At 45.2% G+C, this 13,447-nt stretch overlaps 1 protein-coding gene across 3 annotated transcripts in view; it reads right to left on the reverse strand.

Moving 5' to 3' along the window:
- Positions 1 to 13,447, reverse strand: part of MTOR (mechanistic target of rapamycin kinase) — a 99,893-nt gene that overhangs the window by 65,055 nt on the left and 21,391 nt on the right. For 2 of the 3 annotated variants that reach the window (XM_055001100.1, XM_055001099.1), the window contains exons 19-27: positions 11,552 to 11,802; positions 10,305 to 10,346; positions 8,614 to 8,700; positions 7,252 to 7,419; positions 6,378 to 6,490; positions 5,507 to 5,669; positions 4,570 to 4,662; positions 3,983 to 4,129; positions 23 to 165 (exon numbers count right to left, since the gene is read on the reverse strand). In XM_055001100.1, the coding sequence (XP_054857075.1) occupies positions 23 to 165; positions 3,983 to 4,129; positions 4,570 to 4,662; positions 5,507 to 5,669; positions 6,378 to 6,490; positions 7,252 to 7,419; positions 8,614 to 8,700; positions 10,305 to 10,346; positions 11,552 to 11,802 (1,207 nt within the window). The remainder of the gene's footprint in view (positions 1 to 22; positions 166 to 3,982; positions 4,130 to 4,569; positions 4,663 to 5,506; positions 5,670 to 6,377; positions 6,491 to 7,251; positions 7,420 to 8,613; positions 8,701 to 10,304; positions 10,347 to 11,551; positions 11,803 to 13,447) is intronic. The other variant, XM_055001101.1, reaches the window with a different exon arrangement.

The raw sequence follows: 13,447 nt of genomic DNA on the forward strand, positions 1-13,447 counted from the left end.
AGAGGCAGGAAATGCCATTTACCTGGCCATAGGGTTGTAGGCCTGGGCCAGAGCCCAGCAAGAGCGCAGGGACGGCGACGAGGAATCTTTCAGCAGCTCCAAGCTCAGACGCCTCAGCCACTCCAGCCAGTCATCTTTGGAAACTCTCCTCGCCGCTCCCCAGGCCTGAAACACAAAGGGCACTTTCATTGACCATGAAAAATCAGGATACCAACTGGCTCGATACATTCACTCCCTTCTCTTGCTGTTTACTTTTAAGTTTTTTTCCACTGTTACAATTTAGTTCAATGCAAACATAAGTGCATTTTAAAGGAAGATATCCTAGAGACAGTATAGCAACTTATCTGAACTTAATATATCAATAATTAAATGTTTACACTTAATTGGATGTGCAGACTGAATCCTGTGACTTTATGCAAGTTAATCAAGTGCCTGAGAAGTCATTGAAATGTGTCTGAACCCACTCCAGCTGTTGTTTAATGTGTTATTTCGGCAAGCTGTAGAGATTCTTGCCCCATTTAAAGCGATATTTTTGTAGAGATTCCTCTCACTCAGGAGAGAGAGAGAGCGTGAATGCAAACCTGCAAGTCTGAAGTGACAGCAGTTGAGATCTGTGACACATTATTTCCCAGACTTCAGATAGCGGAGGCTATCGGTGGGAGGGACTGGTGGCTCAGTGAAAGAACACCTGCTTGGCATGCAGAAGGTCCCAGGTTCAATTCTCTGCACTTTCAACTAAAAGGATCAGGTGGCAGGGTGATGTGAAAGACCTCAACCTGACTCCCTGGAGAGCAGCTGCCAGTCTGAATAGACTATACTGATCTTTATGGATCAATGGTCTGCAGCCTGATGTGTTCATACTTCCGCCTCTACCATCAAGTTAAAATCTGAGGCAGGTTTTATTCTCTTTTGCATTTGAAAAGATCAAAGAATTCCTTACCTACAGTGGCCACCAACACCTGCATGAGTCACTGAACTGGGCATGTCTCTTGACTGCTTGAGGCAGCACATCCAGAACACGGACTCATGAAATACAACATACTGTCCCCTCTGAAGGAATGCAGATCTTCCAACTGTTAAGCATGTGAGTTGCCCAATCACACTTAATGTAGAATGACCAGCCCCGCCCCCAAGAGAGGCAAATTTAGAGAAGGCAAAGCCAGAGAAATGGCTCATGCTGAGAGACAGCAGACAAGACAAAAGCCAATGAAAAATTGCAAAAGTATATTAGGTGATTATTGGTAATATAAAGTGGCACAGTGCATGACTTATCTAATTCTAAACACTTCCAGGCTATATATATCCAATTCTCATATATAATATTACACAATATCTGGCCAACGGTAGTAAATTTGCTTCTTTCAACAAGGTGGAAGCTCAAACAGAGATGACAAAGTCAGTGCATAGAAGAGCATGGAACAACACTGTTCCTGTTGTAAACATTAAACAGTCTCTTGCATGTTGCTTTCTCTTTCCGTGTGAAACAAGGAGATGGTGAACTTCAAAGGACCGAAGACCTGACAAGGAACCAGTCATTGGTAACACTTGTTTCCAGGCTGCATCAGGGGTCAACAGACCTTCTCCCCATGCATCTCCAAAGCCTCACTGCCGCTTACAATATCTCAGACGGCAGATTGACGCGCCCCTTTCTTTTTGGCCGTGCGTAATCTGCCGCCTGAGATATTGTAAGAGTTTCACAAAACTCTTTAATTATTTAGTTAACTTATCCTTGCACTAAACAGGTATGAATTGCACACATGGGAAAACAGACAAGAGATTTTTATTAAGGTTGAAGTTATCACAGAGATGCTCCGAACTACCACGTAGATTTCCTAAAAAGTATCCATTCCAAGTTCCAGCCAGGTGAAATTCCTGCATTTTTCACAGTTCAGTTCACAGTTCAGGAAGGGAGTTACATATACAGGCGTCTCTTTTTATTTCTTGCCAAGGGATACACTTTGATCATACTCATTAGATGCAATTGCATTAATACCCAGCTAAGAACAGATTGAGAGGAAAATGTTACAGGCAATGTAAACTCCTGGGCAGCTGGACATTTTCCTGGCTGGTGGGCCTAGAGCATGAGAGTCCAGAGTGCAGCAGCCTGTTGCACAGGAAAAGGCAAAGGACATCTGCTTAGAAACTGATGCAAAAAATAATGTTTCTCAATGGGCAAGTAGTGTAGATGGTGGATAATTTCATTTGAACTAGGTCACCTTTTGTTTTGAATATTATGATTCTTTGTGTTAAATAAATTGATGTAAGCCCTGACCTGGATAGCCCAGGTGAGCCTGATCTTGTCATATCTCAGAAGCTAAGCAGGGTCGGCCTTGGTTAGTAATTGGATGGGAGACCTCCAACGAAGACCAGGGTTGCAGGGGCAGGTGATGGCAAACCACCCCTGTTAGTCTTATGTCATGAAAACACCACCAGGGGTCACCATAAGTCGGCTATGACTTGAGGGCACTCTCCATCACCAAACTGATGTAAGCTGGTCTTGTGGGACCTAAAGGGGTCCCTTTTGCTGCCTTTGGAATGGCCATGAAGTTTGCTATTAGAGAGAACAAGGTTAGGAGGCAGCGATGAACCACAGGGGGACAGCAATTTGGAAATCCCCTCCTCCACAGACCCAAACCTCCCTCTTTACAAGTCAATAAAATTGGGGATTTGAGCAGGCCAATTTCCGAAACTCCTTTTGGTTTGTGCCTTCTAACTGACTCAACTGCTCTCAGTAATCCATGCTTCTTGGAGTATGCTCTGTCCTCTCAGGCCATGGTAGAGGGGGGTGGATTTTCTTGTTAATTTACAGTCATATTTTCTGCACACCTGAGGAAACTCCTGACTATACAGAAACATGTACCCTACCTGGGACTTCATTGTGCAACTTTTAGAATGACAACGGGGCCAGTCACTTTACTATTAGCAGTGATGGTAGCAACTAAAACATTCCTATGCTGCCTTTCAGCTAAGTTCTAGAGACAGCTTACACAAACAGCACAATCCTATGCAGAGTCACTCCAGTCTAAACCCCTCAATTTCAGTGGGCTTAGACAGGAGTAACTCTGCATAGGATTGCACTGACTAGTCAATAAAACACACTTCCATGAGAAGCAGAAGTGGTGCTGTTTGCTTGCCTCTCCCCAGAAACTCATTGCCTGACGAGCTAGATTTTGAGACTGGAACACTGGTACCACATGGTGTGAATATTAATTTGTGCCCTTGAGGAAGTGTTCAGTGAAATGGGCCAATGGCATGCTGGCAGAACCCGTTGGGCAGACATTCACTGAAGGCTTCTATAGGCACTGAACTTTGAATGAAAGCCAATTTCTTTGGAAAATTTATTTTGAAGGCTTCTCCTGCAATAACATCAAGAAGACAACGTTTTTCACTTAAGGCACAATGAATGCTTACCTACCGTCTCTGGACTCTGTATTTATTGAAGTTCCAAGGGGTGGTTTAATTATCATATTGTTTTATACTTTTACCGGTTGGTCTGGAAGACTTCGGTATTGTATCTTGATGGAGGAATATCGCATTGCTGCTTGTTGCATGTATTTATACTGTTGCATTATTTATTGACAATTTATGGTATTTATAGATTGTATGTATGAAATTTGGGCGATTCCCGTCATTGTTCACTTTGAGCACTTTAGCAGTTTAATTATATGGATGAATTGAGATGTATGTATTGACAGAGACTGGTTTGGTTTCTGGGAGGTTTTCTTGTTCTTTGTAGTTGCAAAGAACATAACACTCTCTTCCGAGCAAGGAGAGGCCCTAGACTGAAACCAGCTATGCTTGGAAAAAATTCACCTTCTGCATAAGCAATCTGAGAACCACTGCAATAGCTTATTTTAAGTAATGGAAAACCAGCCCTGAAAAGGATTCCAGCGCAACAAAGGTTTTCTGGGGGAAAAACCCAGTCTCACGTTTTGCGAAAACGTCTCTTCCTGATGTGCTCCCCTCACCCCACCCCACCTACCTTCTGCAGGTTGATGGTGCTGACGTGCAATTTCTTCATGGGACCTGTTTCCACTGGACCACTGGCTAGCGCCTCTCCTTGGTTGCTCCTCTGCATTCGGTGCTGATAGATGAGGGGATCTTCTTCCTCATCAGCAAGAGTGTAGCCCTATGCAGAGTGGGGCTGGTGTTAATTAAATGCAGACATTCTCTATTTCCTTTCTATTAGTCTCACAGCACCCACCCTGGACACTCCTGTGCAATGCCAAAGCCGCACGATCATGCAACGAACAAGGAGAATCAAAATGCTGAAACCTACAAATCAAAGAGGCTCATTTTAGCCTTTGAATCGGATCAACAGAAATCTTGATTAGAAAATAATGAAAGGAGGAGGCAGATGTGTGGAAGGCTAGACCAGATATACACCTGAACAGACTGAATGAAACAGTCAAAGGCTATGACTTGCTCTGTTCACACCCAAGAAGTATGGTGAAATTTACTGACTACAGACAAACTGAAAGCAAAAGTGCAGAGAAACCACCCCCGTCCATGTTCATGTATCACCTCCCTTCACCTGCAAAGGGCCCTCTCAGTTTCCCCGTAACTAACCTTCACAATCCTGCAGATGAGAACATCGTACCGCTGGTGGTTTATCCTGTGCCTCACGAGGACTTTGTTCACCATCGGGATAAAAATCTGATACTGCCGATGAGAACAAAAAGGAAGGTCATCCGCACCGGGACTGTGATTAAATCCACCCACTTCACTGCCCCCATTAGAAGGGGAAAAAAACCACCCGCAAATCCAAAGAATTAGAGTTGGTTGACTAGTTAAAAATAGATTTAACTGAATATAAACAAGTGTTACTTGAAGTACTTTTAATGCATTAATTTTGCTACAACGGCGAGAAAAGATACGTCAATTATCAACACATTGGTAGGGATGGCTAAAAACACATCCAACGGCTACTGAAAAAATATGCTTTTTCAAGACGTTCTAATGACTTTTTAAAAAAGTTTTAACTACATTAGGTAAGTTTTTTAAAAGCATGGATAGTTCACTGATTTTTTTTCCTTATTAGCTCCTACTCTGGAGTATCAGGGACAGCCTGGAATTTCAACATTAAAAAATGAAAACAGAAATAAAGCAAAGCGACAGCTGCTACTAAAAAACCCAAGTGAATTGCAGCAGGCCAATCCCTCCTGCTTGCTTTGAGAACAGGAGGTACCATAGAAAACACTTTGCTCGGCTGCTAGGTCTGCCTGCCACCCCATCCTGCTGAAGAGCTAGAGGGCAGGCAACTATTTCTAACAAATATGTGGGGGGAGGACAAATTGCCACCTACAAGCCATCAGTCTTGGTTTCATGGGAATTTGACAATATTTGTGAGACAACTGGCCTGCATCCCAACCCTACAAAGAACTTTGTTTGGGGAAGCAGGTATTGTTAAACCTGATGCGGTTTAAATTAGTGGGAAGAAGGGACTCATACCTATTCATTCCCATTTCAGCTGATCAGTTTTGCATTTCGGAAAGGACTTTTTTACCTTTTTCCCAAGCTGGAAGACTAGCGACGAGAGCGTGTCCATGGCAGTAGTCCGGAGCTCTGGGCTCTGGTCAAGGGTTCGCACAATGGGGTGGATAATCCGTGAGGCGTAATCGGTGAAGTCCAGAGACTCTGTCAAGCGATCCACAGTTTCTAAGGCAGCTCTGAAGGCACGGAAAAAAGGAAGCCCTGAGATCACAAGGGGGCCACAGCTAAATGACACGAGTTCCCAGATTTAAAACTTATTTAAAACTATGTCTAGGAGCAAGGCTGTGGAAGGCTCCTGCCCAAGACTTTGGAGAGCAGCCAATGAAACCAGGCATTTAGACCAATGGCCTGACACAGCCCAAGGTAGCTTCATGTGTTCACAAAAATCCTTTATCAAAAGGGGCTGTAGCTCAGCGGTTGAACACACTCTGTGTGCCTGCATAAGGCCCTATGTTCCATCCCCAGCATCTTCAGTTAAAGGATCTCTGGTAGCAAAAGCTGGGAAATAACTTCCTCCTTAGGAGAGCTTGCAGACCCACAGCCAGTTAGAGAAAGTGATGCTGAGCTAGACGGTGCCGAGTTGAAAGGCAGCTTCAGAGCAAAGCGGGCACAGAAGAATGCTCTCCTCTTGGAAAAGGGGAGCACATCCTCTGTACATTAGTGACAGTAGGAGCTAACTGTACAACACTGCGGCAGTCACTTTTCAATAAACTCTCATGGAGACAAGGGCTCTGTCATGACTTGTTTTCCTTTGTACAACAACAATCTCAAATGAGCATTTTTTTTTCTCATTTGGTGGTAGGGAAGAGAACACAGATGGTGGGCAGACCTGTCAGATGTGCAGTCTGGCTGCTGCGGAGAAGTGGACAGAGACAAATGCTTACTTGCGAGCCACGAGTGGGGCATCTGGTGCATCAAAGAGCTTTACTATGGGAGGCAGCAGTAAATGCAGGTAATCATCCAGGTTGGCTCCAAACAGCTGGATGGCATTCAGGAGCTGGGAAAGAGAGACAGCCAAGTAAGATGTTACTTTATGTTTGATGTATTGTCGAAGGCTTTCACGGCCGGAGAACGATGGTTGTTGTGGGTTCTCCGGGCTGTATTGCCATGGTCTTGGCATTGTAGTTCCTGACGTTTCGCCAGCAGCTGTGGCTGGCATCTTCAGAGGTGTAGCACCAAAAGACAGAGATCTCTCAGTGTCAAGACCACGGCAGTACAGCCCGGAAAACCCACAACAACCATACTTTATGTTTATTCATCAGCATGCTTCCAAGAGGAACATGCACAACCCTGCTGAAGTATCTGTACATGTTTCATGTGTTCTGTTCATATGAATGAAAGCTGAACCGGGCAAATCCCAATCACTCCGTTGCCCAAGGTGTGTCTGTTCAGGACAAAAAACTATAACGACCTCATATGACCTCACAAGATATGATACTCTCTGTGGAGGATGTAATCCAGCACATAATGTCTACAGTGAACAAGAAAATCCTACAGAGTAATTCCTACAAAAACATCCAGCACTCTTTGTCCTTGTTCATATGAATGCAAAAAAACATCCTGTTGTCAAGTAAACAGATCTCCAAAAAGAAACTCTTTTGGATTTCGTCTCCTCTCCCACTGAATATGCCACTGCGCTTACCGCACTGGACCCAACTCTGCTCCGTGCCAGGCTTTGGTTGCAGCCAAACAGACTCCTAAATGTACCTGCCTGCTATACAAAGGAGATACCCAGGACCTGCTCAGCACCATGCTCACCTTGGTGGAGACAGTGCGTGTGCCACTGGTGTCGTGCATGAAGACCCGCAGCATGTGAGGGATGAGCTGCGGAAGGTAGAGCTTGAACTCCCCACCTAAGGCCACCACAATTTGCTCTATGAGGAGGATAATGGTGCTCTGTATCGAATTGTTCACAACCCAGAATTCCTGGAGGGAGGGGGAGAGAGGAAAACTGAACGCAACTACAATTTATTTCAGCAAAACACGGTTGACTTGTCTGTGGCAACCAAGGCCTCAAAAGAAATGATTCCCCTGTGCTACCTTGAAATGCAGTCCTTCTCCCACCTTTCAGTCTTCTAGGCTGTTGTAAATATGTTTGTCTGCCATGCAGCTGCCAGGCAGGCTTCCAGAAGGACCTGCTTAGGTTACCGTGGAAGGAAAATGCTTTTCCTCGGTGAGGTTTTACTTTTTTTAGCAAAGTATACATGATATGGTGGAGCACCATCACCACACCTCCTTCCTTCCCTTGCTTTCCATGCCCAGCAAATAAATAGTCTGATTTCTGTAAAGAGCCATTTCACCCATTCTGATGCCTCTTAACTAGATCAAAGGAAATCTGGACCCTATCAACCCTAAAGCTCTACCTTAATAAATCTGTTGGAGGTAAATGCTGCTCTTGTAAATTTCAAGCCACGGATATTGTGCAGAAACGTTTAATGCCACGTTGCCATTATGGGGAGCCTGGAGGCACTCGTCAGAATTAAAGAGCCCTGAACTTGTCATCTGTCGCTGCCTCAAGGGAAAGTGCTCTTCCCACCTTAGGGCCAGGAAAAAGGAAGAAAAAGATCCAGACGCAAAAGGTAGGAGAGAGAGCAAAATCCACAGAGCAGCCCTTGACCCACAGAATTGGCAGGGCCAGAAGCAGAGGGAGGCCTCCCACTAGACGGGACAATTCTGTGCTTATTCTCTGTACGCCGTGCCTGTGGATTAAGTGGGAAGAGTAAGCCGCCCCCAGGATACCCTCCCCCACCACTGGAGAATAATTACTTCTGCCTCTTTCTTCTAAAGGGATGCTCTTGCAGTAATTAGCACTACATTACAGATGATTTTATAACTGTTTTTATGAAGGTCAGGCTTCCATCACTTCTTACAGCCATCTTGAAATCAGAGCAATATGCCTGAAATGCATCAGGGATTTTCAGAGAATAAATGTCTTTTCGGCCTGTGGATTTTCCTCTCCTAGTTTTTTCCTTTCTTTCTTTCACCACTCAGAGAGGACAGAACCAGGCCAGTGGACTGACTCAGCATAACCCAGCTCCTCCATATCCTCAAGATTCCAAGCTACGCGGTTTGCAATTCCCAGAAGGCACACAGCACAGAACCAAAGTGCAACATACTCACTCTCATGAGGGTGACAATTTCATCCATATAGGGCCGAATGTGGCTTCTCACAAAAGACACCAACATGCCCAGCTGCTGAAACAGGAACTGGAAAAGAAGGAGGAGGATTTTATAGAAAAGTAGGCAAAGCTCGATACGGAGCTGCTGTCAAACAGCCCCACGGGCAAGCTCTTGCCAGCACATGCGCAGCACAGCAATGGCATGCTCTAAGCCTAGGAATACTTTTTCTCTCGGCATCTCACGGCCACCCTTCTGCAGTCTGCAGGCGCTCCTGTGCACATAACGGAACCTCAGACGTGCACAAGCCAAAGGCATGGAGAGAAGCGCAGCTGCTAAACATCCAAACGTGCAACTGTCAAGACCAGAACCTAGAGAGCAGCAACACTTTGCCAACTGCCCCTGAAAGTACTGCCGCTCCTGTCCCAACTTGACCCACCAGCCCAACTCACCCAGATTTTCAAGATTCCTAAATCACATTCCCCACCCCCCTTCTCTCTCTGTGCATGAGTGCATTTGTGGGAAAACAAAAAGGCAAGAGAGCCCAAAATCCTACAAGAAGCTTAAGCCATATAATGGGAGGCGAAAGATCAAGACATTGTTTTAAAATGTATTAATTTGTGGAACTCACTGCCGCAGGATGCAGTGGTGATGGCTACTAGATTCAACTGCTTTAAAATGGGATTAGATGCATGCATGGAGGAGACGTTCATTAATGGCTATTTATCACGTTGGTTAGACAGAACCTCCATGTTCAGAGACAGTCTACCTCTACTGAATACCAGCTATTGGGGGAGAGGCAACAGACAGCGGCATGGGGCATGTGCAGCTTGTGTTTCTCTGCCTGAGATCCTGGAGAGCCAGTGCCAGTCAAAGAAAGCAAAACTGAGGTAGATGGATCCCATTTTGGATATGGGGCAGCTTCAGATGTTCAAACCTGATCCCCGTCTCTGGTGATCCCAACCAATAATAATCCAGCCTCCTCTTCTCTGACAATCCCCACTTTGAGCTCTCTGTTTCTTCATCAAACGGGAGTGTGGCACAATGCAGGGAGAAGAGCAGCTCCACGTTACAAACAGTGTGTGTTTAAAAATCACAGGAAGGGCTCAGAAGACTTATTTTTGTGTATGGAAGTCCAGAGACGGGAGAAGACACAGGGCCAACAATTCTGTCTTTTAGGATGGAGTGAGATAGCCCTGCAACTTATCACTTACAAGACCCCAGAGGGACAGCTGTGATCTTTACAGGAGAAACTATAAGCAACAGAATCTTGATAAACACTGCAGCTTTCATGAGGGAAGAGAACGGCACACTTGGTTGTGGGGGTAGAATGGGCTCTGTAGTCTTAGCAGAAACAAGAGCAACAAGCACAGGTGCTGGTAAGGCACAGGAAGTTTGGGACTGGAAAGCCAAAACAAGAAACAGCACTTAATGGCAGGAAAGGATGCGTGTCTTTGGCAGGAAGGGACGAGTGAACAAGCGGCATAAGGGAGCTTCAGAAGTGGTGGAGGGGAGGCTGCATTCGTATGCTGATGAGAACTAATTTGGCTTTCAGTCCTCTTGCATATTTATGTTTCTGTAAAACATAACCCTGGGCTTTCAGGGAACTGCCTTTAACTCGGCATAAGATGAAATGCTTACAACACAACAAAGGAAGTGCCTTGCTTGGGCGTTTAAATGTTATGTGTACCCACCTCAGCTCTTTTTCCCAGTACACTGTCACCATCTTCTTTTACCTGAAAATTTTTAAAGAGAGTAGGCAAAAAAAGCATAGCTTTCAAGGAAGTTTGTTCAAATCAGATTCCGGCACCCAGCAAACCCAGATTTGCCTTTCCAATCCACAGAGTGATTTGATCCTGGGGGAGCGCAGGCAGTGGTGACTGCAGCTCTATGAAAGCAACTCAGATAACAGCTCACACCAAAAGCGCATGCAAAGTTCCACAAGCAACTGTCCCCACTTGTCCATTCTGTGCACACACACACCGGGCACAATCCACAGGCTGAGCCCCATTGAAAGCAATGGGATTTAAGTCTGGAGTTTAAATTAGGACTTTGACAGAGCTTGCATATGCTTAAATTCTCCTGGGCTGCACTTCGTTCAGAAAGCAACAGATATTAAAATACAGCTGACCCCGAAAGAGAAATTTAGTCCAGTGGGCAAACTGAAATGCAAGTCTTTTTCATATTCCAGCTCACTCAGTACTACCTCAGCCAACCCACTCCCTTCTGGGGATGGATTCTTTGGGGGGGGGGGAGAGGGGGAGGAAAAGTGATTGGAAGCCCTGGACATTTTCAAACGTGCTCCATGCCCATGGTATGCAAGAGACCGCCCAGAAACAGCAGGCTTGCAAATCTGGAAAGCCTGGAGTAAATAATAGGTTTGGTTCAGGCCTTTAAGCTGAAATTGAATCACTGAATGGGAAAGTGATTAGAGGAACTGTGGTGGGATTTAGGTAGACAATGAATGGGAAGTTTGCCAGTTATGGCAATGCACACTCTTTCCTTTTAAAGGCAACCGGGGGGGGGGGGGGAGACAGCACACTACGGTTGCAGATGTTTGAAGATTAGAAGTGGGGTAGGAGATGCAAGCCAGCCAAAGCGAGACCAGAGTCAGAGAGGCTTCCTTTCTGCGGCAGGGAATTGGGTTCCACATGAAAGCCCAATGTGGAGCTAGCCTTTAAAAGGAAGCCTCTATACAGCAGTTGCTCTTGCAAAAAAGCGAGGGAGCGATCGGCAGCACACCATTTCCCAGGAAAGCACCAAACCGAGAGACAGGAAGCACAAGCAAAAAACTCACTTTTGCAGTGAGTCTGGCAGTCAACGGTTCAGCACAGGAATGCCCCAAACATCCAAATCGCCTGTTTGTTCTTAACAGGGAATCTGGTTCCAGGGGAGAGGAGCACATGGGAAGAGAAAAAAAGCCGTACAAGGGTGCACTCACCTCACGGATGGCACCATCACAAACGCGAATGACATTGAGGAAGGTGGGCATGACCTGAGGAAGGAACTGCACGCACTTGAGCCCGAGAGACTTGAAAATGAACGTGATGGCTTGGACCACCATTGTGTGATGGTGAGACAATGACTGGTCGCGGAAGATCCTCATCAGCGCAACCATGGAGACTGCTGGGTAGAACTCGTCCAGGGGGAGGTTGCCCATGTTGACCAACATCTCACTGGTGCTGTAATCAGCTGAAAAGGAGGGAATTAACACCAGTTGTGCCAGGTACATGTCCACAACAGCAGCTGAACAGCAAAAGTGAATCCAAACACACACCTGCTTTGGAGGCCACGTAGTTTGGTGCATGAGAGACACAGGTCAAAAGCCCTACACAGTTCATTAGATTCCTTGCAATGCTGCTAATCTAATGCTGTGGTCTCTTCCATCTGCCAACCCCCCCCCCCTCATCTTTCTTCTTCTATTAACAGTTGGCATGAAGCAGTACTTAGAATGATGGACTTGTGGCTGAGAATACTCCATTTCAGCCCTTCTCATCCATGAAGCTTACTGGATGACTTTGTTCCACTCTTACTCTCTCCTGACAAGGCTGTTGTAGGGATAAAATTGGAAGGGACAACAAGAGAACAAAACCATGTATGCTGTCTACCAAGCTCCTTCAAGGAATGGTGGGATAAAAACTAATAAAATTTATAATACTGTAAGCTACACAAATTCTGTGACATCTACCAAGTATGTAAATGTGTTTAATTTTATTTTCCATACATTATTTTTCAGTTTTTATTATTTTGCCTAATTTATTCTGTTAGTTCATGCATAAAACCAAGCAGCTACGTAGGAGAGAGTATGGAATCCTACCCACTCTTCAATAGAACTTCACAATCTGAGCAAGTATAGCCATCTAATCATTTTTCTAAATATTTATTCTAAATTTAATTTTAAAGGGGCTTTTAAATTCCTCAGAAAATCTTACAAGTTGAAATGGTTATAGACACCGTTAGACAGGTTCATAATCCCTTTACTTCTGCTGGCTCCCTTCTCTACTTTGGCTTGGGCATGTTCAAATACTGACTTCGCATCCAACCCTTGAAGAGTGCAGCTTCCAAAAACTGGTGGGTACTTCTTTATAGCCTTTCATATGTTTTGCTTTAGGGGTTCCAACCTTCACAGACGGGTTTACTGTGCTCAACTGAAAAATCCAGATCACTAATAATTTTAAATAAATGCCTCATAGGGGGAAACAAAAGTGATTGAAGCAAACATGTGGCACGCAGCTGTACAGCCACACCCCATCAAGCAGTTTCGCACCTTTAACTTTTTCTAATCCAGGAAACAGCTACACAAACAGGCAAGAGGCAGGAAATGAAGAAAACCAAGCACACGTGTACTGAGTGCACTCGCGGGCATCTTCCCCGTGCCAATTTCGTTGGACAGACAGGCTGCTGCATTGTTTAAAACCAGACTGCTCAAAGAATTTCTTGGACAGCAGTCGCCCTGGTTTTCAATGAAGAGGAGGATGGGCAGTCAATTTTTATGTGTAACTATTTCCTCAGACACCTACGATGCATCTTTTTGTGGAAATGGTTTCAAATAGAGACACCTTTGCTCCAAAGCACTTCCTCCTCCCGTTATGAACATGCCCAACAGGCGAGATCCCGTGAAAGGCTGGCATGGTACACTGGTCGCTGACAGACCAGGATCTAAGAGACTCAGGTTCAAATCTCCACTCGGACATCCAACCTCACAGAAAGTTGGGAGAATAAAATGGTAAAAGAGAACCATGTATACTGCCCTGATCTCATTTGAGGAACGGTGGAAGAAAAATGTACTTGGTAGGTAGTAGTTCTTCAGAAGTTCTTCATTGTGCCTCCCTTCCCT

Source organism: Eublepharis macularius, chromosome 17 (assembly GCF_028583425.1).
Source record: "Eublepharis macularius isolate TG4126 chromosome 17, MPM_Emac_v1.0, whole genome shotgun sequence".
Taxonomy (NCBI): domain Eukaryota; kingdom Metazoa; phylum Chordata; class Lepidosauria; order Squamata; family Eublepharidae; genus Eublepharis; species Eublepharis macularius.